Source organism: Limanda limanda, chromosome 13, assembly GCF_963576545.1.
Source record: "Limanda limanda chromosome 13, fLimLim1.1, whole genome shotgun sequence".
Classification (NCBI taxonomy): domain Eukaryota; kingdom Metazoa; phylum Chordata; class Actinopteri; order Pleuronectiformes; family Pleuronectidae; genus Limanda; species Limanda limanda.
In genome coordinates, this window is record NC_083648.1 from 24320447 (window position 1) to 24346193 (window position 25747).

Below are 25747 nucleotides of genomic sequence, written 5' to 3' on the forward strand. Positions count from 1 at the left end.
CAGTGACCAATTTGCTTCCTCTGTCACATCATTACTGATAAAAAATGTTTATTACTGTGATATTAATATTACTTCAATTAGACTACAGTTGAAAAATAGATACTTGAAAGCAAACATCCTTACATAAGTATATATTTTTTTGTGATCATTCATATGCATGGTCGATTCCTCACATTTTCCTGGGTGCCATTTTGTGACCTGCTCGATTCAGTGGAGTGCTGTCATCGACTGTAGAAGTGGTCACCAGTAACTTTGATTTTATTGGATTTGGCTGCAAGACTGTAACATTTGTTAACCAGTGTTTCCTCTGGTTGTATGACCTTATATCCTTAGGAGCTGAGTGCTTTTTAATAAGTGCTGACTCCTTTGGACTTGTAGATTCAGCCTAGATGTTCTGACAGTGCATCCACATAACGCAGTCCCACTGGGGCCCTCATTGAGTCTGTCCTTGACTCGGGAAGAACTGTGAAGGTTTGCAGGAACAGTGTGCGCATACAAGTGCTGATACCAACACAAGAGAAGAGCACAGCCTACAGTGCACAGAGCAAAGGCTGATGCTAAAAAAACTGCATTCTGTTCTGGGTCTGTGAGACACCCAGATCAGGAACTAATTGACAAAATGAACAATAGAAGGTGGGCGCCCTGTCATGTAGCTACAAATCAACATACACACACACACACACGATTTGTGTGGGACGATCAATATGAAAACTGCGAAAAATACGAGTGTTCTAAAAATGCTGACAGCAGAGACGTGGATTAGTCTGCAGAGCTACTTTGAGAAGTTTCTCTATATATTTTATACTTTTTCTTCCCCCATAAAAAATGCTTAAACTTTAGCAGTCAAGAAAAGTGCAGTGAATCCAGCCTGACTACATCTGCCATCTACCATCAATGAGAGAGCAACAAACTTTTCAGAGCCACCCTAATATCGACAGGGGGTAAGTAAAGGCTTGGGGCTGAGTTTCACTTAATGACACATTCAGGGAAATTGATATGAACGTAAATCTTTTCTTTATGCCTCTCTGCAACTTTAGCTGCCAAAATATTTCCCCATCAGTTTGTACAATCAGGATTGCTATGTATTCTATCCTCAAACAAAATGCAAGAAATACATTTATACAAATGACAGTTCCATTATTTTTAAATTCAATTGTATACCAGAGAGCAACCCAACTGTTCCCACAATGAGCAAGCACTGGTGGCCAGTTCAAAAGATTTTATCCAGATAAAAGTGATCCGGATTTGGAAATCCCAATTTTTCCTACCCAGGATTACGTATTCCGTTTTTAGCATAACTTTAGACAGGAGAACATATCACAATATCTTCTATAGTTGCTATGTGAAAATTTGCCTTGAATATAAAAATGCATTATTATTATTATTCATAATTATGACAAATAAATGGACAGAAAGAAGTTATTAGAAACTAAGTTGCACTTCTTCGGAGAGTGTGTTAGAGAAAGGAGCACATGCCATTGTTAGACTACCGTATGCAGAGTGTGTTATTTGAGAAAGAAGGTGCCACAATATCTGTCATATTCTTTCCCGCCAGAGGCAGTAAACAGAAATGCAGTATTTTCTATTGTACATAATAGGGACGACAATAAGTGATACTTAACATAAATGAAATGGTGCCACACTAAAATAGCTTGATCCACATTCAGTCTGTCTCATTGTGAAGCTGTCACACATGAGCGAACACACACACCACACACACATACACACACAACATGGAGATATGGTGCCTGCAACATTTTCTGGCTCCAGTAAATTCCAGTCACATTGAATGGAATCTGCTTTGAAAAGCACACTGAGGACACTTCAATATTCTCTGTACACCGTCTCTACAAGGCCTGTTCTCTTGTGTCTTTTATGGACATGGTATCATGCCTGGGAAAGCTTTTCTGTGGGAAAGACACAGCTAGACAGAAAGCTTATTTCATGTGTGCCACACATGTTAACAGCAACAGTCATTTGATTTACGATGGAAATAGTTCCCTGAAGCTTCATTGCAAATAATTTTGACGAAGTAATATTTTAAAACTATGACTAGAACAAGTAGAAAAACAGTTTCATATTAAGTTAAAAGATACACAAGCTTTCTTTCACTTGACACATCCCATTGTACGAGAATAAAAAACAGTTTTGACTTTCGAGGCTGCACATTTTATGAATAGATGTGAGGTGAGTGGAAGTTCGTCTGTGAACAAATATAGGCTCGTTGTTGACTTTAAAAGATTGAGGAGCTAGCATGGCTTGTAGCCTCTTATAAGAGCATCATAACATTCAGTATTGTGATTATTTCCAGAGCAGTAATTAAGTGACTACAACAAGCCAAGAATATATTCCTATTCAACCTGACATTAGCTTTTATATCTGCATTAGGCTACCAATAAAGGAATGGCTACAAAGCTGTTCATGTAAAAAAAAGTGTTTTTTATTTATCGTAGCTTATCATGGATCAGGGAAAAAGACATAGTCTGCATGGATTCATTTAGAGCTGTGGAAATGTGAAAATATATTGCTGGTAAAACTGGTAAATGTCTGCAACATTTTGAGTTTTCATTAACTAAGGAATAAGGGAAGTCACAGAGTGAAAATATAGTCCTGCACCGTCTCTGATTAATTGTATGAATTTTGAATGGATGAATTTTTGTCCCAATTTCTATTGGTTTTCAGGATTTCCCACCATTCATCTGTCGCTGACATGTCCAGGCTCGAGGATCCTAACGTGAGCCACTCTTGTCATGGGGATATTGTCACTAAGTTTAATGTAATAATTGTTTTCTAGCATGGGGATTTGATTGAAAAATCCTTGGTGATCAATGCAACCAAAGTTTAGCAACAACCATTCAACCATTTCAACCATTAATCACTTAAAGAAGGAAATTACATTTAAACCTAGCAAGCAAAGATGATTAGCGGTATGTAGGAACTTGGATACCATCTTGAGAGCAAGGGGACCAAAGAGTGTTTCAGCAAAGAGCGGCAGGGAAATATATGTACGTGCTGTGGACGGGTGGAGAGAGCCAAAGTGATGCCCACATTTGGATTAGCTTCTGTTTCTTTAGCTTTCCATTCTTGGTTCACTTCCATGCTGACTTTTTTTCTAACATATGTGCAAACATCTGTGAATAATAGTAAGTCTAAAACTGGATGCACTGCATGTTTACTGCTGAATCCCGGAATAACAACATCACATATGCAAGTCAAAGTAGCAGCTGTGCAAGTGTCATTAAAGGAACACAGAATTCCAGTAAATTTTGAATACACAGAAATCTGACATTGACAGTAAAGCGATGAGAGAAAATAAGGTGTGAGAGGGAAACTGAAAGAGATCCAATAAAAAGGTGCCGCATGGGACTGAAGCCATAGACATTGTGGTTCCTGCAGCACCATGACCATGATGCCACTGAACCTTTGATGGACAAAATTCATAGAGGCAATACACTCTCAGATGTAATCAAACCGAAACTTGCAACACTGGGAAAATGGGACATGGGGGCTATTAATCAGCTCAATGGATGTCTTCACTGTGAGGTTTGATGATTGAGGCCCAGTTTATTCTCACAGATGGTTGCTTTCATCTGTTGTTTTGAAAAACTGACAATGTATTCAAATTCCTTTTGTTTTTATAATGCATTTAGGTAACATTTCAAAATTGAGTCACATTAAGTCGTCAAATCCGTCATGTTCTTTCCTGAGGAACAATTGTTACGAGTAAACAAAAATTCAGCAGGGTTTCCTGAACATGTGTGAGCAATACTAAGAAAGTAACCTGCTTTGCACCTGCTCTTTTACCATGCAAAAAAGAAAAAACCTGGAGCAGGTGGGCGCTGTCTACTGCTGGGCCACCTGTGCTACTCGCCAACAGATTTGGCTCCAGTGCTAAAAGCCGTTCACTGGAACTTTTCCCCAAACATTTAATAGACTCAGACAACAAACTCAAAATCACAGTTCTTTCCTGGCTTTCGACAACAGTAGGTTGTTAATAGCACTACTTGTGCTAAGTGCTCCCTAGTTACCGTGGCTTTCTGTTTGAACCTTCTCTAGGCAGCAGGTAAGATCTCTTTCAGGTCAATAGAGAGGCAGTTTTACCTGTCTTTGGGTCAACGGAAAAGTAGGGTTGTCCCTCCAGGATGCTATAAACTATCTTGGCGCTGTTCCCGTAGGTGGGGTCGTCTGCGTCCAAGGCTTTCACCTGAAAGACGGATGTTCCTGCACATAGAAGGGACAAATATAAACGATTAGATGTTGATTGGTACTGACCACAAAATATAAGGTTTTGATCATGACAAATCACTGGCATACATGCATAATTTAGGTGTAGAGTGACTTCTTTACCTAATATTACAGACTTTAGTATATTTCAACCAGGGTCTCAATGTCATATGTGTGGTCACCTTGACCTGCAGATCATATTAAAGGGTTTCAAATGGCTTTTATCCGTCCAAGTTCATAAGGGTTTAAACTAACACCTGCGTTCGGCACATCCCAAAATGTGTGACCATGCAGACTGTCCACGATACGATAGCACCAACTACTCATGCAAGGCAAAAAAACTCCATTTCTCCCACTGTTTTTTGCGTGTTCCACACCCTTTGTCTCTTCTTGCCAAGCCGCGGCATATGTTCAGCCAAATATAACAAAGAACACACGCCACTGATTGTAGTTTGGAAGAACATGCTGGTCTACAACTCTGCTTGCTTCCATGCTTTAATATGATTAAGGCTAAACGATGCCATCACTGAAAACCAACCCCAGGTAACTTAATGAACCTTGCATCAATGTTCCAATGTACTCCCAGACCCTGGGACATCCTTGTTGGCTGTTGTTATTGGTACAACAGAACACCACACCCCCGAACAGTTCAACTTTCATAGCTTTTATACAAAGCATCAATTGTACATGAACTATTTTTGACTGCTTGTCGAAACTTAAGTTAACACAGTAGCAGCCCATTAAATGAGCCAGTGTAGTTAACTGCATATAACCGCAGTGCTGCACTACCAATTTAACATGAGTATATGCCAGAGTAGTAGCATGGACTGAGGGAAGATTTATTCACATTATTTTCTTCTAACGGCATTTAAAAAAAAAAAAAAAAAAAGTGCAACGGCTGGTTATTCAGTGGAACATTAGAAGGACTATACAGATAAGGAGCTATATCAAATTGAAAATGTCGCTTGTGGTGTTTTTATGTTCTCCACAGCCGACTGCTGCAGCGAGAGAGGCAACAGTTGATGACAGACATTCCACAGATTAGAGTGATTCTAACTGCAAATACAACAAATGGCTGAGATATGTGCTTAAGACTGTTACACCACCCAAAACCATCTGGAAGAAAAGACAGATGGCCAATCTGAACCCACCGGTCAGCTCTCTGTAAGATTGTTAGTTTACTTCTGATGAATAGATGTTGGCTGGCAGCCCTATTGAAATTTTTGTTATTTTATATATAAATATTAAGGAAATCCCCCAAAATAATGAGAGCTTTGGTGTAGTTAATGTTCACAGAGGTTGACCTACATCAGAATCCCCACAATTTTTAGAATTTTGTGATATTTTAATTTAGATTTTTGAGGGGAGCAGGTGGTGACTTGCCAAGAGATTCAGCCATAGTTGTGTAAAAGAGGTTGTGCTCCCTGTGCAACACTATTTTTCAGAGCACAGTGACTTGCCATAAGAAAGTGATGAGAGAGTCCAGCCTTAGAGTTTAACATGCATGTATATCAAAATGCTTCAGTTTTATGTCATCATATGCCAATTCATAGTCCTCCTCCACCCCTACACTCTCTTCAGAAGGCGTCCTAAGCACAGGTTTGCTCTCCATCCCCCACACCAAACTGCAAAACCTTCGGAATCAGAGCCTTCTGTGCCGCAACCTCCACCCTCTGGAACTCTCCCCACCTAAATCTGCACCGCTACATCTCTGGACAGCTTAAAAAAACTCCTCAAACACCACCTGTTCACTACGAGGCCTTTGCCCTCAGTTAATGATCCACCTGCCATAGTGCTGTTTAAATCGATCCTGTTTTGTGCAAATTATTTTATTTTATTTTATCTTTTGTCCCCACAGACACATTTAAAGATTCTTTGGCTTTCTTGAAAGGTATTATATAAATATAAGCTATCATTATTGTTCTCCTACAAGCCATGTCAAAGAAATGTACCTTTACCATAAAGTGAACAACATCTGTGGTCAAACATTTTCAAGTTGACCTTCAATCTTTCAACCATGTAAGAGACTCCCATTTGGCCTGTGACGAGGGAAGCATACGGAAGCTCATTCGCAGTCACTCAAGCATGATGTTTCTGACATAGAGAAACCATAACAAATCACGGGAGTTCTTTTTTTCCAGAGTTTTTGGGACGGTAGACAGGCCAGATACCCAAATTAACGTGTAGAAGCACTACAAAAGTGGAATTTTCATAATATGGCCCCTTTAAGTGTTTTCTTGACTCAAACACTTCATCCACCATCGGCATAGTAGGATGTGGATAATGATTACATTTTTCAGTGAACTCTCCCTTTAAATATTTATAGAAATAGGACTCTATTTTCATCAAGAAAAGTTCAGAGATTTTTCTATGAAAACCTTAATTTATAATGGAACCAAGCATTCTGTGAAAAATATACATATCTGACATTTTTAACAAAGATAACTGCCCAAAAATCTGTTGAAAATTCATAGTTATGAACATTTGCTGGAAGAACCAAGGTGGCCAAGGTTAGATTCAGGTTCAATTTTGAGGTAAAACAAACTATGCTGTATGATTAAATATAAAAGTGTTTTATTCCCTGACACGGAGAGGTGGAGCAGTGCCCAGAGGACTAAACCACTGTGAGGCAAGGTGAGGGTTTAGGAATGCTTTATTTTGCATTAATAATAAGTTAACATGCTTTAAGTAAATATTGTTTCACTATTTAACATTATCATTGCTTATGTTTGCAATGTTATTGAGGGGCACAACTCTCTGGATAGGGGGTCCGGACACCTGGACACCCCTGTCCCCCACTGGAAATCCGCCCCTGTGTGTACTTCACTTATATCTTTATGGTCTCTACTTAACATAAGATGATAGCTTTTCTCAAATTGGCTGTGATTTTAAGAGCAGCAATGGTCCTTGTAACCATTTTCTAGCTCAGAAAACAAACCTCCCAAACACATTAGATCACAAGCATGCCTGAACACTAAACATAATGTTGCTGTCACAACTGATGCACTAGCATCTGATTAAAATCTGAAATGAAAACTAAGCCACAATCTTTTTTCTTTAACAGTATGAAAATATCTTGTTTCTATGTAAATGTGACATACTGAACTTCCCCCTGAATGCGAAGTACAAGCTGCAGTATGCAGTGTGTGCTGTCAGCAGTGCTCTTGTAAAGAGCCACAGCCCATTAGCCTGACCATGTAGCAGCAGACAGGTGAAGCCAAAGCTTTTATCCATCTCGTTCATCATGGCAAACCTGCTGTGCATAAAATGTTAAATTCATTTAAAAAAACAGGTTCCTGAGGGGTTTCAAATTCTTCACTACCCAATATGTTTTTATCACCAACAATTGTCCTATTACCTCCACCAAGTAGGTTATGCTTTGGTTGGTTTGGTTATTTGTTTTTCCGCAGGACAACACAAAAAGTACACAACATATTTTCATGAAACTTGGTGGTAGAATGGGACATTCGTCTGTAGATCCAAGCCCGCGGCTGCGGCCACATCGTGGATTATGATGGTGGATCGCGAATCAAGGATTGTGATAATAATGATGGATACTGTATCGTTTTGGCATCTAATAATAGTGTTGGACCACGATCGAGGTGGCAGCTGATGGTGGAATATGGTTATAACAAAACTGCTTGATATATAATATTTCACCTCAGATACTCAACCATTACTGACAATAATCCATCAATGCAGTGACCTTCAGTTATGCTTCAAAATGTTTATTCTAATAAATGCTGCAAATACCCTTATCTTGCTGATGTTCTTCTTTACACGTGGCATCTATTGCACTTGGAGAGGCAGTGGACTAGTGGCAGAAACTTGGACTATGGGCAGAAAAGGTCTCTGGTTCGACTCCACGGAGAAACAACAAAAAGACGAACTTGGATTGATCTGTCCAAAAATCCAAGAGGATTCTCCCTACCCTGTCTAGTGCCCCTGAGCAAGGCACCTCACTCCCCAAACATCTGCTCCCCGGGCGCCGTACATGGCTGCCCACTGCTCTGTGTGTCTGGCACCAGATGGGTTAAAAGCAGAGGTTAAATTTCCCTCCTTGCATGAGTGTGCTCTGTGCATGTGTTTGGGAAAAATAAATGTATCTTAAATCTTAAGTCTGTCCTGGGAGAGGGATCCCTCACATGTGGCTCTCTCTGAGGTTTCTACTTGTTTTTAAACCTATTAAAGTTTTTTTAGTAGTTTTTCCTTGCTCTGGTTGAGGGTTAAGGGCAGAGGATGTCATACCTTGTTAAAGCCCTATGAGATCAATTTTGATTTGTGAATATGGGCTATACAAATAAAATTTGATTGATTGACTGATTGATTGACATGGGCCAAGAAAGAACCCATTCAATTTTGGCTCTAATCTAGACAAGGATCAAATCAAGTTTTTTTTTACTTCAATCACCACTTTGATGAACATGGTAAGATAGTTATCATTTCACTGGGGTTGGGAATTCATTGTTGTTGTAACAACATCCCGACTAGGATGCTGTTACATTCCTGTTAGAGTCCCCCTTCACTTCCATAAGTGTATTGGTCTATTATTTGGTGTAATCTTCAATGCACAATGTTATATAATTCTTTGTGCAACTTCAATAAGGTGGAGGATGTTGTGGTTGGAGCTGTGTGTTATCATGGGAAAATTAACAAACAACATTTTTTGTTTTGAATGAGCTAAAACGATTGCACATTTTTGTTCTCATGGCCAATATTTTACCCTTTTTTTTCTTCAAAGGCTGAATTTGGTGCTTCATGCCTTCTTTCAATCAATTTACATTCATGTCTGCACCAATCATTGTATAAATACATCAATCAGGAGAGTACTTACTCTGAAGTAGGAGCTGAAACAATGTTCTTAGAACTATGATCAGTCCCCGTGCTTGCAACTGTTAAAAGGTTCCTCTGGTCCAAAATCATCAATTGATTCATTCTCACTGAAACTGGGTTGTGTCGTGATGAATGTGTCCAGAAGGCGTTGCAGCCATTTTAAATTCAAGCTTATTAATCAAGCTATTAATAAACCTAACATCAATCATTTCTTTCTAAAGCTTGTTCTTAATTTGCTATTAACCACGTTTGTTGTCCAGTTCTGTCTCAAGGTCCTGGACCACTCCACACACAAGGTTAAGTCCATAGCATAGATGCAAGTCAAACCAGGGAGACCAGTATAAACACATTCAGAGGGGGGCAGGCAGTAATCCCAAATCCAGTTTTTCACACATGCAACATTGTACAGAATCATGCACATTATGCACACAGACAAAAACAGATCCACCCATGTGTTTCTGACTTCTAGGCTGAATTGTTGCAATTAATTATCATCAGGCCTCCCTAGCAAGTCCCCAAAGACTCTACAGTCGTTATGAAATGCTGCAGCACAAGTACTGACAAGAACTAGGAAGATAAATCTAGTTTCTCTCATATGAGCTTCCCTGTACTGGCTCCCCTTTAAAATCCAAAATAGAATTTTAAATCATTCTCCTCACCTCCAAGGCCCTTAATGGTCTGGTACTAAAGAGCTCAGGAGAGACCTGAAGCGTCCCTTCGTAATGCCGCAGTGGGCCTTGATTGCTGGGGGTCTTCTCATGATGCCCTAAGCTCCTCTCTCCTTCTCTCCCTCTCCATCTGTACACATCCACATCCCATTAATGCATGTTACTAACTCTGCATCTTTTTATTCTTGTATTTTTGTGCTGTCCCGTCTCCTGTCACTTTCTGTAGGTATTTCTGCCTTCAGAAATTGAGTGGAGGTTATCTCTGTGACTACAGGCCACCTGTTTAACACTGACTACTACAAGTATTGTAATTAGTCTTAATATTAGACCTAAGATTATTATGATTATTATGATTATTATTATCCATCTCAAAATGGAAATTGGATGGTGTTTTTCTATCTATGATGTATGATTTGGGGCTAAATAAAATATATTGACTTGGCTTGACAAAGACAGGAACTGAAGGCAGAGACTGAAATGAGTAAAATGTTGCAAAGAGTTCAGCTGGTCGTCATGCTCTGTTATTTGTCTCTTTTTACAAAGTCATGTTGCTTGATTTATGATGGGGATTAGTGGGAGGGCTTTCTAATAATCTCCATAGCAGGGAAAGCGGTGTGAATAATTCTTAAATCAAAAAATTGAGATGTTTTGTGTCCCTGAACACACGCATGAGGAAAATCGCTAAACAAGAAAAATGTGGTCCAATCTCAATAATGCTCCAAGCACTAAACAACCACCCAGTAGCATCCTTGGAGCAATCTTGTCTTCATTTCCTCCTATCATTTGTTTTTAATATTTGTTTTTGTTAAGTAATTTAAGTTCCTCTTATGTCAGAAGTAAAAACATGAATGTGTCCTTATGTGTTTTTGTCTTCACTTTGGGATTTGCTGGCATATTAGAGAAACATTTCTTGATTCAAATAAAACCCACTTATACAGGTCTTTAAATAAATAGCTTTTTCAGTTTTCATTACCAAAATAAATATAAAAAATTGTACTTTGAAACTAACATCAGCATAAAACAGCTGCTATCCAACTGAGGCTGATATCCAACATGTCCAAGATCAAAAGTTGCTGAACAAAATAGAATGAAAACCTTGTATGTATACAGTGATCAACTGTTTATATGGATCGAAAAGCTTGGGGAAGAATCGATCCCACACAAATGCTGTTTAATAAGGTTATAGGGATGGGGTTATACGCTTACAGGTTTCATTTGGGATCTTTAAATACATGTTTGAACAGTAAAAAAGTAATTTTTTACAGTTTCTACAGGCTCTGTAAGTAATTTACTGCTCCTGTCTGTGTCTCTATAATTTGCGCTGTGTGTGTGTGTGTGTGTCTGTGTGTGTGTGTGTGCGCGCGTGCACATACACAGGTGCGCAGTGTTGCCTCTACCTCCAGTTCTATCATACAGAAGCTACACAATTTGTTTGTCGTACATAACCGCTTAGGGATAATTTTGGTCCGGGACCAACGTGATCAAAATACTTGGCTTCCACTGTAGTTGTTGTTTTAACTCTGTGACTTGGTGGTTACCTCATATTTACGTAGCTGATACAGTGTTAAATATTCGTTCAGCTTAGAGTAGGGTCAGAAAACCTCAGTGTTGTGGCAGGACAAGGAAAGGCAGAGAAGCAGGTACTGTCGTTTATTCCTAGTGAGGAAGAACAGACACATGTTCCCCATACGGGAAGTATATATAGCTACAGCCTTAACATTACCCATCAACCCACTGGGTGAGAGGACACACCCATAAGTGCACGCCACACAGCCCCCCCCCCGAACACCCAGAGGGAAAAAAAATAAAATGGGACAAAAGTCAGTACCTCTCAGGGGGTTTAACGAGGCGACCATAACGGCTACGCCGATCCCCGTCCGCAAACGCAGGGGTGGAACAAGCAGAAGGGACATCATTTACAACAGGCACAGGATCAGGAGGCACAACTGGAGAAAACAACACAGGGGCCTTAGAAGGGGGGCGACCACGACGGGGAACCCGGGCCGGTAGCACCTCTTCGCCGGCCAACAGATGAGCTGGTTTAAGTCTGTCTAACGAAACACGTTCCCTGCGCCCGCCCATGTCCAGAATGAAACTTTTAGAACCCGCCTCTAACACTCTAAACGGGCCGTCATACGGGGGCTGGAGGGGAAACCGGTGAGCATCGTGACGCACGAAAACAAACCGAGTGGTCGCGAGATCCGTTGGCACGAAAGACCGAGGAGAAAAATGATGCACGGGCACCGGTGCACGAGCGGCCTGTGACGCAGGACGCGCAAGAGGAACCGGAAAGGGGGCCGAACTCTGAGGCAGAAACTCCCCTGGGACGCGGAGCGGCTGACCGAGCACCAACTCTGCAGGCGAGGCATCCAGGTCAGCCTTAGGAGCCGAGCGCAACCCGAGCATCACCCACGGCAACCGATCCAACCAGTTTGCATCTGAGAGCGCAGCCCGCAATGACGCCTTAAGCGACCGGTGAAAACGTTCACACAAACCGTTAGCCTGGGGGTGGTAGGCAGTGGTACGGTGAACCTGTGTGCCCAAAGACTTTGCTAGCGCTGACCAGAGCTCCGAAATGAACTGCGGGCCTCTGTCAGAGGTGATATCAGACGGTGCACCAAAACGTGAGACCCAAGCTGAAAGAAAAGCGCGTGCCACGTCCGCAGATGTCGTGGAAGACAGAGGAACCGCCTCTGGCCACCTAGTGGTCCGATCTACCATGGTAAGGAGATGTGTAAAACCCTGGGAAGGGGGAAGAGGCCCCACAAGGTCGATATGCACATGATCAAAACGCCTGGCTGGAATCAAAAATGGCTCGAGGGGCGCCCTACTGGTGAACTTTAGCTCGCTGACACGCCACACATGTGGCCGCCCACTCCTTGACCTCTTTGCGAAGGCCAGGCCACACAAACTTCGAAGACACCAACTTCACCGACGCCCGGACACCCGGATGAGAAAGAGAGTGCACCATATCAAAGACCCGACGGCGCCAAGCAACCGGCACCACCGGGCGGGGGCGGCCCGTGGAGACGTCGCAAAGGAGGGCAGGCCCACCATTTTGCACAACTGCCTCCTCCAGCTCCAGACCGGTACTCGCAGCTCTCAGTGCAACGATACCCGGGTCCCCAGGTTGATCGGCAGCCAGTGCGGAAAAATCAACCCCAAGATGCACAGGGCACACCAACACCCGCGACAGGCAGTCTGCAACCGGGTTCGCCTTACCCGCCACATGTTGGATGTCCGTTGTGAATTCGGAGATCGCCGCTAGATGGCGCTGCTGGCGAGCAGACCATGGCTCTGTCACCTTCGCCATAGCAAACATCAATGGTTTGTGGTCAACATAGGCTGTGAAAGGGCGGCCTTCCAGCAGGAAACGGAAATGACGCGTAGCCAGGTACAACGCTAACAGTTCCCGGTCAAACACACTGTATTTTCGCTCACTGTCTCGCAAACCGCGTCTAAAAAATGCAAGGGGCTGCCACGCACCCGCAACACGCTGTTCAACAACTGCACCAACAGCCACATCCGAAGCATCGGTCGTGAGGGCGATGGGCGCCCGAGACGCGGGGTGCGCCAGAAGCGCCGCGTTAGCCAGGGCAGCCTTAGCCCCCTCAAAAGCCTGGATCCTCACAGGGGTCCAGTCAACCTGGTCCTTGGCTTTCTTAAGCTTCAAAGCACCATACAATGGTTGCAGGAGTTGGGCCGCATGAGGCAAGAAACGATTGTAAAAGTTTACCATGCCCAAAAACTCCTGTAGCGACCTGACCGAGACCGGACGGGGAAAATCCGCAACTGCAGCCGTCACTGCCGGAACCTCGTTCTCCAACGTCGACTGCGAGGACTCCACGGCCACACTCTGCACGGAGACGTTCCTCGAAGTCAGCAGGATCCGGTCCGCCTCCTCAGCTAATCCACGGAAGTCGCCGGCCGCCAAGCAAGAAGAGTTGGCGAGGGCTGCGCGCACCTGCAGCGGGAGCTGGCGCAGAAAGATGTGCGGGAACAGGAAACCCTCATCCTCAGAGCCCAGCAACGACAGCATCTCATCCATCAGGTCCACCGCCAAACCATCACCCAAACCGGGAAGCGACAGTAGCTTGTCCGCTCTCTCCGCGGCTGACAAGCTGTAGCGCCGGAGGAGAAGCTGCTTGAGGGCGGCGTATTTTCCGCGCAGCGGCGGGGCTCGCAGGAGCTGCATCACGCGCCGGGTGGATTGCTGGTCCGAAGCCGCGACCACCAAAAAATACCTGGAGTCGTCTGCCGTTACTCCTCGCAGATGGAAGAGAGCCTCGACGTGCTGAAACCACGGCGCGGGGTCGTTCTGCCAAAACTCCGGCAGTTTAACGTGCTCCGCGGAGCTGGTCGATCGCGGAAGCTGCGGCACCATGGTCGTTGTGGAGACACGGTCCACGGGCGCCAGGGAAGAAAATACGTCTTCCCCCGATGAGGAAGGGACACTATCCTCCTCTACCTCGAACATGTCCAAAAAACGGGGTCACCAATGTGGCAGGACAAGGAAAGGCAGAGACGCAGGTACTGTTTACTGACGTTTATTCCTAGTGAGGAAGAACAGACACATGTTCCCCATACGGGAAGTATATATAGCTACAGCCTTAACATTACCCATCAACCCACTGGGTGAGAGGACACACCCATAAGTGCACGCCACAGTGTCATGTTTCAGCTTTTCAGCAAATCCGATGTAAGAAACCTAGACACGTTGTCTGAAGAGAGGCAACTGTAGGCTTCTGATGTGTCAGTATCAAGTTATGGCAAACTTGTGTTTGGGATTGTTTTGAAACTAAACTATTATTTTTGTTCTCTGTAAAGGCAGAACTAAATATGATTTTCTATTTTTCACAGTGACTTGCAAGTTGTACTGCAGAACAGGTAAACAGCACTCATAGCCTTTAGACATAATAGTAAGTTATAGTATAAAAGTACTGATTACATTAATAATGGCTATTCTAACTTAGGTTGTTTGTCCTGACTAAGTCAGAGTCTGTGTAAGGCACTTGTCTTACCAACGTCAGACATCTCGGGCACAGTGGCTGAAAACGGTCCATCAGGGAATTTTGGAGCATTGTCATTGACATCCTGGACCTTGATGATGAACTCTGACTCTGCCTCCAGTGAGTGGTTTGTCTGCCGATCGATGGCCCTTGCATGTAGGACATACTGGGACTTCCTCTCACGGTCCAGGCTCTTGGCAGCCTGGATGTCACCCGTTGTTTCATCAATGATAAAGATGGACCCGGCCCCCTCACCGGACAAGATGTAACGCACAGAGCCATCACCCTTGTCAGAGTTGGAGTGGAGCTGGAGATGTAAGGAGAAAATGAGTGAGGGAGGGGGAGCGGTAAAGTGTGTGACAAGTATGTAATACAGAGTAATAGCCAAGTGTCAGGATGAGTGGTCAGTTAATGGTGAGGAGCAGGCAACGAGAGGCACGACCATCCAATCAGGGAAGGAGAAGCCGCAGCGCTGGAGGATTGGAGTGTGACAGGCTGTACAAAAGGTTCAGTATCTGAAACAAGTTACTGTCTCAGTAAATGGAAAAAAAGGGTTACAGTGTGACAGAACGCATTCTACAACATGCAGTCCATCCTGAGCCGAATGTGTCACCGAGCAAATTAAGGATGAGGAGACAGAGTCAGATAAGTATCAGAGAGAGTGAAAAACCCAGATAAATAGTATTTCAGTATGCCCGCAGCTCTACTGTTGTGTGTGGCAGCAGACTTTGAAGCTACATACTCAGTGCTTCATGAAATGTAACAATACCTTAATGGCATAATCTCATCTTAAATTATCTTTGACTCAGTGCATTCTGCACCTACTGATACAACAGCTGCTGATTAATATGCCCCTTTAATACTAGAATCCAAACGTTTTCTTCTACTATGTGGTGACTGTTTGCTGCTTCACTTCCTCACTCAGTTGATAGATCATATGTTACTAAGGACAAAACTGGCTGAGAAGAGAAACATATGAAACAACCTTTTCCTTCTATACGTGGCTGAGATGGGGTCTGTGAAATTCATGAGAATCAAAAACTCCTACAAATTCTTAGTATTTGTGTAACTGACAAACAGACTGAGCTCGTCCACCACCTCCCATGTATCTTTGGCTCAGGAAGTTGAGCGGTAAGAAAAAGGTTCGGCGGTTTCATCCCAGTTCTGCATGCGGAGGTATGCTTGGGCAAGATACTGAGCAGCAAACTAACCCTGATGGCTGTGCCAACAGTGTGTGAATGATGTATAATAGAGGAAGTGATGCACATTGATGCCTTCTATGAATGTGGGTGTGAATGGGTGAAAAAAAGCTAATTGTAGAAAACTGTACTGTAAAGCGCTTTGGTGGTGACTAGGAAGGCGCTATATAAATACAGACCATTTATTTACATTCTATATACAATACTATACAAATATACAAAACTAACAAACTGTACACATAACAATATATACAGAGCAAACTATATAAACACAAGGAACAGTTTATAATTCAGAGACATTTTGTGAAGGTTAGGCGATAGAGATTAGTTTTTAAAAGTTTTTGGAAGGAATCCACAAAGATCTGCCGATCTGAGTGCGGAGGATAAACTGTTCCAGAGGGACGGAGCTCTAACAGCGAAGGCACAGTCTGATCTGAGGGGTCTGGAGGTTGAGTATAGCTGTAGGAGATGTATGAAGGGGCGGAATTATGTTTTGCATAATTGAATTGTGCCTAGAAACTTAATTTTAGAACATGAAGGGTTGCAGTGAAACAAACTGTGAAACTACATCATGTATGTTTGTCAGATTGTTTTTGTGTGTTACTGACTAATCGCTCTGCAGCTATTGTCTGCAATAAGATCCTGTGTGAGCATTTCCATATCTCATGCACTTAATAGCTGGATGGCCTAGTTTATCAGTACAGGCTGCCTTCCAAGTCTGTCACACATGATTTTACAAAAATGAGTTTTTTCTTTTGTGCCAATTACTGAGCTTAAGCTTCCATTAGATTTGGCTTCAAAAAATACTTTGTGGTCAACTATTGGTGGTAAATGTAAGCTGTTTACATTTCTGATGACACTCAAACTCAGCAACCAAAACTGGCAAGAGGTAAGCAACACCCAGAAAGTCCGGAAACACAAGCAAGGATCATAGAAAGGGAAGCTACACAAGGACAAACACTTGAATACAAAGGAAACACGTAAATCAGGCAGAACAGAAAAAGATGGAAAGACTTTTTAAAAGGGTTTCCTGGCTGGAAAGTGCAGGGACAGGAAACTAATCAAGTGACAGCGTGTGATGGTAAATTGACAGGTAAGTAGGAACTTCAAAGACAGGAAATGTTATTTTAATGCAAAATTAAACAGGAAGTGGATATTACAAAAAATGTATTCTCATGGTCCTGCAGAAGTACCCTGGTTTAAAACTTTATACTCTTTTTTTCTTTAAAGGATCTGATAATCACAAAATTACCTTGTAATTACTCCTCATCTTTAATTGCCATATAGTTATGACTGCAATGAAAAGGAAAGTGTAACTGCTGCGGACAAAATGTCAACACAGACATTTTCCCCTACAGACTCTTCCTACGTACACACAGACACTTACACTTTTATATATCAACAATTGATCAATGGAGCCGACTGTAATGTAAAATGTGTGACGCATAGTGCTGAGCCCACAAAGTTATTATTCCCTCTGTACTGTAGCCTCGACCGGCAGTTTCCTGTTCCTCAAACCCTGCTTCCATCAGCCTTGATGAGTGAAGCATTCAGCACTTGAGGAGACCAAAGCGGAGCTAAAAATACATTGAATGTATGAATGACCCTCTCCATGTGGACTCAGAAATTACTCAATAAATGCTGATGTAGCTCTGTGTCTCCTGAATGTGTAAACATGAAACTGTTATAACCCCTTAACCAGTGTTGGGAAGGATACTTTCAAAACGTATCCCGTTACAGAATACAGAATACATGCCCAAAAATGTAATCTGTAACGTATTCCATTACATTAGCTAATCTGAGTAACGTATTCTGAATACTTGGAATACTTCGGTTTGTATTGCATTTTTTAAGTGTATGATTGCGGCGTTGTTATAGTCAGTGGAGCAGCAGCAGTTTAAACTCTCTCTCCGCCGATGCGGCTGGCCAGCTGGATGTCCGGCTCCCATCCACTCCCACCTCAGTGCGGGTCCCACCGGAGGCTGAACCCCCCCCCCCCCCTGCGCCAAGGCTGCCTCGCGCCGTGCAGCGATCGTCTCGGCGTCGAGTCTATTTTTGTTTGCGCTTGACGCGAGCGTATCAGGAAACACACTGAAAAACTATTTTAAACGATATTGATGACATATTTTATATGATATAAATGATAAAGTATGCATCCCATAGTTTGTATTCCCCTTCTGTTGTCCTGGAGTTTTAATTTTACCAATTTTACCAATCACATTATTAAATGTCCCCCTCTGCCCCCACTATAGCCACACAAGCAGTCATAAAGATAAAAAGAGAGGGGGGGGGGGCTCCCCATTGGCTTGAGTGGAGAATACGTAATTTACCCTCGACACCCGACATTGAACGGAGCAAACAGCGGAGAAGTTCTTGAAGATGGATGACATTAAATTGGGACGCTGTTGCAGTTAATGTTGGAGCAACAAGTGACCATATGCTTTTATACTACTGGGTCAACGGGTGATATTATTAGCGCTGCCCGGCGCTTCAGCGTCGCATCAGCGTCCGGTGGTCTCGCTGGTCTCCTGCAGAGCCATGACAGCGGAGCTCTGGGAGCGCAGGTCGGTCTTCTCTCACCAGGCGCTGGAAGGGCAGCTTGCGGATCAGCAGCTCCGTAGATTTCTGGTAGCGACGGAACTCTCTCAGAGCCTCGGTCCCGGGCCTGTAACGGTCCCGAGCGGGTAGGGGTGGGGCTTCTTCACGCCGCCGGGGGCGGGGGCGCTCTTACGCAGTGAATAGAGTGAATAAACTTGTGAAACAGAGAAGTACCGTCATGTAATCCACTGATTTCAACAATGTAACTGTATTCTGAATAGCATCTATTTAATTTGTAACTGTAACGGAATACAGTTACTCATAATTTGTATTCTAAATACGTAACGCCGTTACATGTATTCCGTTACTCCCCAACACTGCCCTTAACCAACAACAGCCAATTGTTCACTAATACCTCCCTTATTACTTGGTTTACGTGAAACCAATGCTCATGATGTTTCCCACAATGTGGGAGGGCGGGCATAAACATACAAGCCTTTTCAGATTAACCTCCAAACATGACAACTTTTATCTCATTTGAGGCTCTTGTGTAAAAACCACCTCCGACGTCTATGAATTTCTTTGTCCAAGCGATAGACTGATCTCCCACCTTGTTGTACTCTGTAGACTTGTAACTTTTGAAATTTGGCGTAAGTAACAATTGCTTAACTTGACCTGATGATTATCTACTGTAGATTAATCTCAGTTGCAGGTGAATGTAAAAAAACTTCATTACATTAGTAGCATATAGGTAAGAGATGTTTTTCAAATTTCAGGAAAGGTTTTACAAAGAAAATGGGCTTTTACCTCGAGAAAACGAAGTGGTTTCAAGGAGCTGAGGGGCTTAATTGCGAGTCCAAACTATTACATGTTGAAGCCTGAATTTATGAACTGCACTACCTTAACCTCACAATTCTACATCATTGGTATACTCTTCAAAATGCCTGATCCTTAAAAAAAAGCCTTTAAGACCTCCAGTACCTATGGTAATGTTCAAAAGAGGAAGGAACACGAGAGACAGAGCTGTCAGAGCATGTCAACCTTGTAAAGTCTCTAAAACTGAACTCATGACCAAACTTCCTCAAGGCAACTCTCAGTGTGGAGTGTTTGTGAGACTTTCCATTCCCTTAAAGAGCGTATTACAGAACATAGAAGCTCCACTAAGACAACTCTGCAAGATCATATTGAATTTTTCAGAGGCATACGGGGGTTTACATGTTGAGGCAATGTTGGTATTCCCAGGAACATAAGAGTTCGGCATTTAGAATTTTTTATATCGATTTTGTTTTTCCAGGAGGCATTTATAATAAGTCGTTTAATTCATAAGTCTGTGGTGTATGTGGTCAATATATATATCTAACAGATTTGATCAGGTTACTCACACCTCTCAAAAATGTTTTCACTTCAATTTCACTCCAAAATAACTCAGTGTTTCAAGGTCAACATCCACTTTTCCAGTGTGGAGAGTTTCATTTAGGCACTAAGGAGCATGATGATGTAACAACCTGCATGCCTCCTCGCATTTTGCTTTCCAAAACATTAGTGGCGAAAACACAGATTCAAAAGAGGAAAATCTGAAACCGCTGCACCATACAGTGAAATAGAAACAGACAACACAGCACGATGGGCTGCAGAGAGAGCAGAACAGAAATACACTGGCTGAACAGCTCCAACAACGCTGCAGTGTAAAGAGAGACAAAGGAAATCCATCTCCCTGGCACAAAATAAAACATTTAAAATAAAAGGAGGAGACAGAAGAAGACAAAGACAAGAGGGGAGGAGGATAAAAAATACAGCAGCATGAAACAACAGCGTTTCTAAGCAGCAGCTGGTGAGGAAAGTGCAGCGACTGACATTTTGAGGCTAAAATGTTTCCCCCTTGTGCATGTCTCTCCACGGTTTGAAGAACAAAGGCTCAAGAGGGTGTGAAATATGAATCAAAAAGCTTGTGGGCGGGCAGGAAGTGATGGTTATTAATTTAAACAGTTTAATTCTCTTCTGTTGGGATTTACAGGACATGCTACACTAAGCTCCATCACTAACAGTGTGAGCTGAGACATGATAAGGTGGTTTCACTCTGATTAGATATACTTTATCCAGTTTATATAACAGTATAACATCAGTGCATCCCTGTCAATAATAGATTCAACTGTATAATGGGGCCTTTATGTGTGGTGGTTCAGTTTGTGTGGATTTTCAGCATTACTATCCTCAAAACTTGACTTCCTCAGGCAGAGTGCCGTGACTGAACCCAGATCCTTCAAAGTTGTCCTGAGTCAATTGTAGGGGAATGATGTGGAAAATGGAAAGAGAGATCAGAACAGGGAAGTGTGGTTTCTAGTGGTTCTAATCAATTATTTGAAGGAGTCTATATAAGATTCATATTTAAACCACTGTCAGTATAGGTCTCCTTCTACATGATTATTTAACTGTGGTGACCACAAAGACACAAGATGCTCTCAAACCATGACGTTTCCTAATTGTTGTAAGTTAATTTAAGAGGCAGCATGGAGAATGACTTGGAAAAAGGCGAAGACATTTTTGCAGGCTGTAATCTGTCTTTTCTCCTCTTGCCATCATCAGCTCAGTGCCATGTGTCCAATGCGATGGTTTGTGACCAAATAACCAATGACATTCCCAGCACCATCAATTGTGCATAGTGCTAATTAGCAAATGTTCAAGTGTTCTGTACTCTTAAGATAAGACTCTTAAAATGGTCCAAGTAAAGATGACAAAACCACATGTAAACTTGATTTGGTAGCCCAATGTAAGCAATACTGATTAATAGACATACACTCAAAATCAAAATCTTAAGACCAGTTAAAAAATTGCATGAATTTGCATTTTGCACTGTTGAGTCTTAAGAAGGTTCTAAGTAGAGTTTCAAAATGCAAAAAGAAGAAATGGGAACAAGAGCCCAAAAGTTGTGAGCAGGCAATTTATTGAAAACAACAATTTAACTGAAGTAGGCTGTTCATCAGCTGATCAAAAGTTTGGACACGTTTGTGTCGCCCTTTCTAGCCTATAACTGGCTACAGACATAGAAAGAGGACTTGACATATTTCTAAATTAGAAACTGTGCAAGAAGTTGCCCACCTTCCTCTTGGCATATAAGCACATTGGACACAAACAGAATTATTCAAAACTGCTACTCTTTTAAGTTATAAGGCAGTTTGAATATTTTCTGTTTTCTTTTTTTGACAGGAATTGCAAGACATATCTTTTAGGTTTTTTTTTTTTTTTCTCACAGAAATAAATGTTAGAGCCATAAACCAGATTTTAAGTTTGAGAAGAGTCCTCTGCAGTGGTTCATGTTGATTTGTAAAATAGCCACTTCCCGAGCCCAATAGTGGAACAGTATGCAGATGCAGCTTTAATGGAATTAATTTATGTTACCTTTACTCTCACACCCAGTTTCCTATCTGTCATTCACTGTCTCTGCCTAATAAAGGCAAACATAGCAAAATAAAATATATACTTATTCCATGGAAGCATAACTGGACATATGAGCAAATGTCTGTTTAAAAAATGAAGTAGATGCCACACATAATGTTTGTTGTGACTTGTTGATGTACATCAAATATTGAGTTCAATGTAAAATACTGTTTGTGCAACGTAAATTTGATGCCACTGAGGCGCTGACCTAGCTGAATAGCTGTCAGATGAGTGGTGTGGGCAGGTATGAAACAAAAGAATGAGCGGAGTGCTGGTGGCTTTAGTACACTGCAATTATTAAACAGGTATGAGAATGATGGTGAGTTGCAGTGAGGAGATAAAGAGAGGGAACTGGGCGGCATTATGACAATATTTTCCTGCCACGTTTACTGATCCCTGAAACTTTGCATTTTTATTCGACTGCTACAGCACCAATGCAAACTAAATGAGAGTGATAAAGATCATTTTTTGCCTGACAGGGGAGGAACTCAGCTTGGGGAACCCAGTGCTTAGAAGGTTGAAACACTAATTGGATGCACTGTTGGATCATTGTGGAAACGAGGGAAACTAAATAACAGAAACATGGATTTTTTTCTGACATTTCTCAGTGGGGCTACAGTGGGGCTATTGTTAACATTGGTGGAGTAGCAATGATGTACCCCACCCTGGACTACCCTAAAGGAATTACAAGTATTTGTAAAAATCAATTTTTCCTGGATCACAAAAGAGAAAAGAAACTACATAAACCCTTCATTCCACCATGACCAGAAAATAGATTTTCATGCCACTGGTGATAGGTTATTACACAAGTAACTGAAAGTGCCAGCTTAGTATCAAGAAAATGTTTTTATGCTCTTATCATGAACATGTGTCACAGAGTATAGCTCCTGTCCGTTCCTCTTTACCACCTACGAGATACTATCAGAAGACTGCTGCCGTGTTCCTGAGAGAGATAGGGATGGAGAGATAGAGAGAGTGAGTGAAGGTTTTCCCAGATGTGAATATATATCACATTTATGTGAGTATGAAGACTGAATGAATCATAAATGAATGAATGATGAATGAATCACACATTAAACAGATATCAGCCTTCACCAGCTTGTCAGAGAGAGAATGTCGGCCATGTTTAGCTGTGGTGCAGCGCTAACCAAAATATCGGAATCACAGCGAGAACACAGAACCGTACACACACACACACACTTGCCTGGCAAGACATTAGGCATGCACACTCACTGCAGCATTCCTTAATTCTTGGCAGCAAGTGTATTCCCTGAACAGGGTGCGATTAGTTAACTGATCTCTGCAACACACACTGAAAGAGAGAGAGAGAGAGAGAGAGAGAGAGAGAGAGAGAGAGAGAGAGAGAGAGAGAGAGAGAGAGAGAGAGAGAGAGAGAGAGAGAGAGAGAGAGACTGGCTCATATGAAGAGTGAATGTGGACAAGGTCCAGGGGAGAGAGCCCATCATGTTGGCTACAGCTCTTATTTTGATGTTTGGGAATGCACACTGTCTCTCACAGAGAATTATGGCATCAAGCCAGTGCTGAATTGACAGCCCATCCACACACAGTCATGTCTCATTACATAGACTTACATTCACGCTACTTTCCAAAACCAGAATCCTAACCATAACTTAAGCCTATACTGTGCCCAAGCCTTACACCAACTCTGCACCTGTAGTTACAAATAAGTCAAATGTTTTCTTGCAGAAAAGCTCCTGCTGCTTCACACAGCTATACACATAAGGAAGGAACCCAGGGAATTGAGAACCTCAAGTGAAGCATATTGTTTACTTATAGGCAGAAGATAGCACGTAAAGGAGGGGTTTGGGTTCATATATTAGCATATCTTTCAGACAGTTGCAAACTGATATGATATGCCTTGTGGTTTAGTTACTGCTCCATTTGTTTATCTCTAACTCCACCTGACCTTGGCAGAGAGGCAGGGAATACAATGTTTAGCCACATCCTCTTAACACCTTTCTTCAGCTATTGTGACGGCTAGGAACCTGGGTGTAACACTCGACAGTCAACTCTCCCTTACTGCCAACATTACTGCAACAACACGTTCCTGTAGATACATGCTGCACAACATCAGGACGATACGTCCCCTTCTCACTCAGAAGGCGGCGCAGGTTCTGGTCATCTCACGCCTAGACTTTTGCAACTCCCTCCTGGCAGGTCTTCCTGCTAGTGCCATCCTACCTCTGCAGCTCATCCAGAATAGAGCAGCTCGGCTGGTCTTTAACCTAAATTCACTCACGCTCCTCTGCTCCCTTCAATGGTTACCAGTAGCTAACCACACCTGTTTCAAAACACTAGTACTAGCTGACAGCTGCCAATTTGTTTTTTTTTTCAAGGAAAAAAAAAACATTATCTCTATAAATGTACACATTAAATGTCTCTATACCACTCACATACTGTATGTGAGTGAAATGTGACGTAAGTAGTCATATAAAAGGGGAAGCTGTGACCAAGGAGCCACAGCAGGTCAAGTCCTCATTCTGCAGTGTCCTTGGGCAAGACACTTGGCATTTGATGTGCCGTCAAGAGTTTGAAAGTTGTGTAATAGAACAGCGCTGCACCAATTTGTGGTCTGTGAAAAGTGTGTTTGAGTGAAAAAGGCTTTAAGTGGTCATTTAGACTAGAAGAGCGCCTTAATAGTGCAGTCCATTTACCATGTCACATAAAAGAAGAGAACTGACAGTGTGTAATACAAGGTCAAACAAATAATTCATTATATTTGGCTTAAATGCATTCAAGCTCTCTACTTGGTTGATTCTATACATAGTAAAATAATTACATTTACATTTTATCAAAACCTGAACATGTGTTGTGGAATGGCAGTGCTACAAGTAGTGACCCTTTGTTTAACTTCGTTTCCCATTGCTATTGGGAATGGGAGCCATTTTTAAAAGCAGTGAGGTTTTTACCAGACTTTGTAGTTGGTCTATGTTTGAATGATGATTTACCAATGATGGATAAATGAACAGAACATCCAGAAAATACAAACTGAACAAAAAGCAGACAAAGAGTAAAAACTGCCTTCCAGTTTTCTCAAAACTTTGGCTTCCTGCAAAGCAATCATTTATAACAGGTAAGCTTTTTTTAAATTTAACAATTAAGTTCAGAAAGACTGTACTGGACCTCCAACCATCTGTTTAGATACTGCGCCTCCCTAAATAAAAAGCAAAATATCAATTACTGAAATATTGTCACTCACTGATGAATTTTCTCCCTAAATTGCAACAGGTCCATTCAAATGCTTCTCTTGAAATTGTGTTGATCTTGTTTATGAATGAATAAATTACTGTTTATTCAGAGAAGGAAAAAACTACAAAACTTCAGTTGCACATTTTATGTCTGCAACGATTCAGAATGAAGCGTGAACTTATCAAGTCCTACCCCTTCTTTATATTCTGTCTTTAAAATGTGTTAGACACACTAGGGGTGTCACGATACCAAAAATTCAGTAGTCGGTGCCAATACCAGTAAAATAACACGATTCTCGATGCCAATTTCGATACCACGGTAAAAAAAAAGTGCATTATTTGGATGTTGTTAATGTCATATACGGTAATTCAATGTGCTTGTGCTGCGCATATACTGAGGGTTATACGGTAGTTGCGGCCGCATGTGAGTGACGCTTTGTTGTGAGACACGTTATGCATTAAATGATACATCTGCCTCACGCCGGGTTTACACCGGACGCTGAAGCGACGCCAAAGCGACTCGTAAGCGCAGCACCAAGCCTTAAATAACAGCTGGCTCCCATCCACTCCCATGCGCCGCTTCAGCTTCCGGTGTAAACAACCATGTTCCGGCACCAAGGATTAGCGCGGAG

General features: G+C 42.2%; 1 protein-coding gene across 1 annotated transcript in view; it reads right to left on the reverse strand.

Annotated features, from left to right (window-relative positions):
• The window catches only part of LOC133018221 (cadherin-18-like), a 123648-nt gene that overhangs the window by 77223 nt on the left and 20678 nt on the right, over nucleotides 1–25747 (reverse strand). Inside the window, exons 2-3 of the mRNA XM_061084541.1 lie at nucleotides 14747–15041; nucleotides 4102–4221 (exon numbers count right to left, since the gene is read on the reverse strand). Of these exons, the coding sequence (XP_060940524.1) occupies nucleotides 4102–4221; nucleotides 14747–15041 (415 nt within the window). The remainder of the gene's footprint in view (nucleotides 1–4101; nucleotides 4222–14746; nucleotides 15042–25747) is intronic.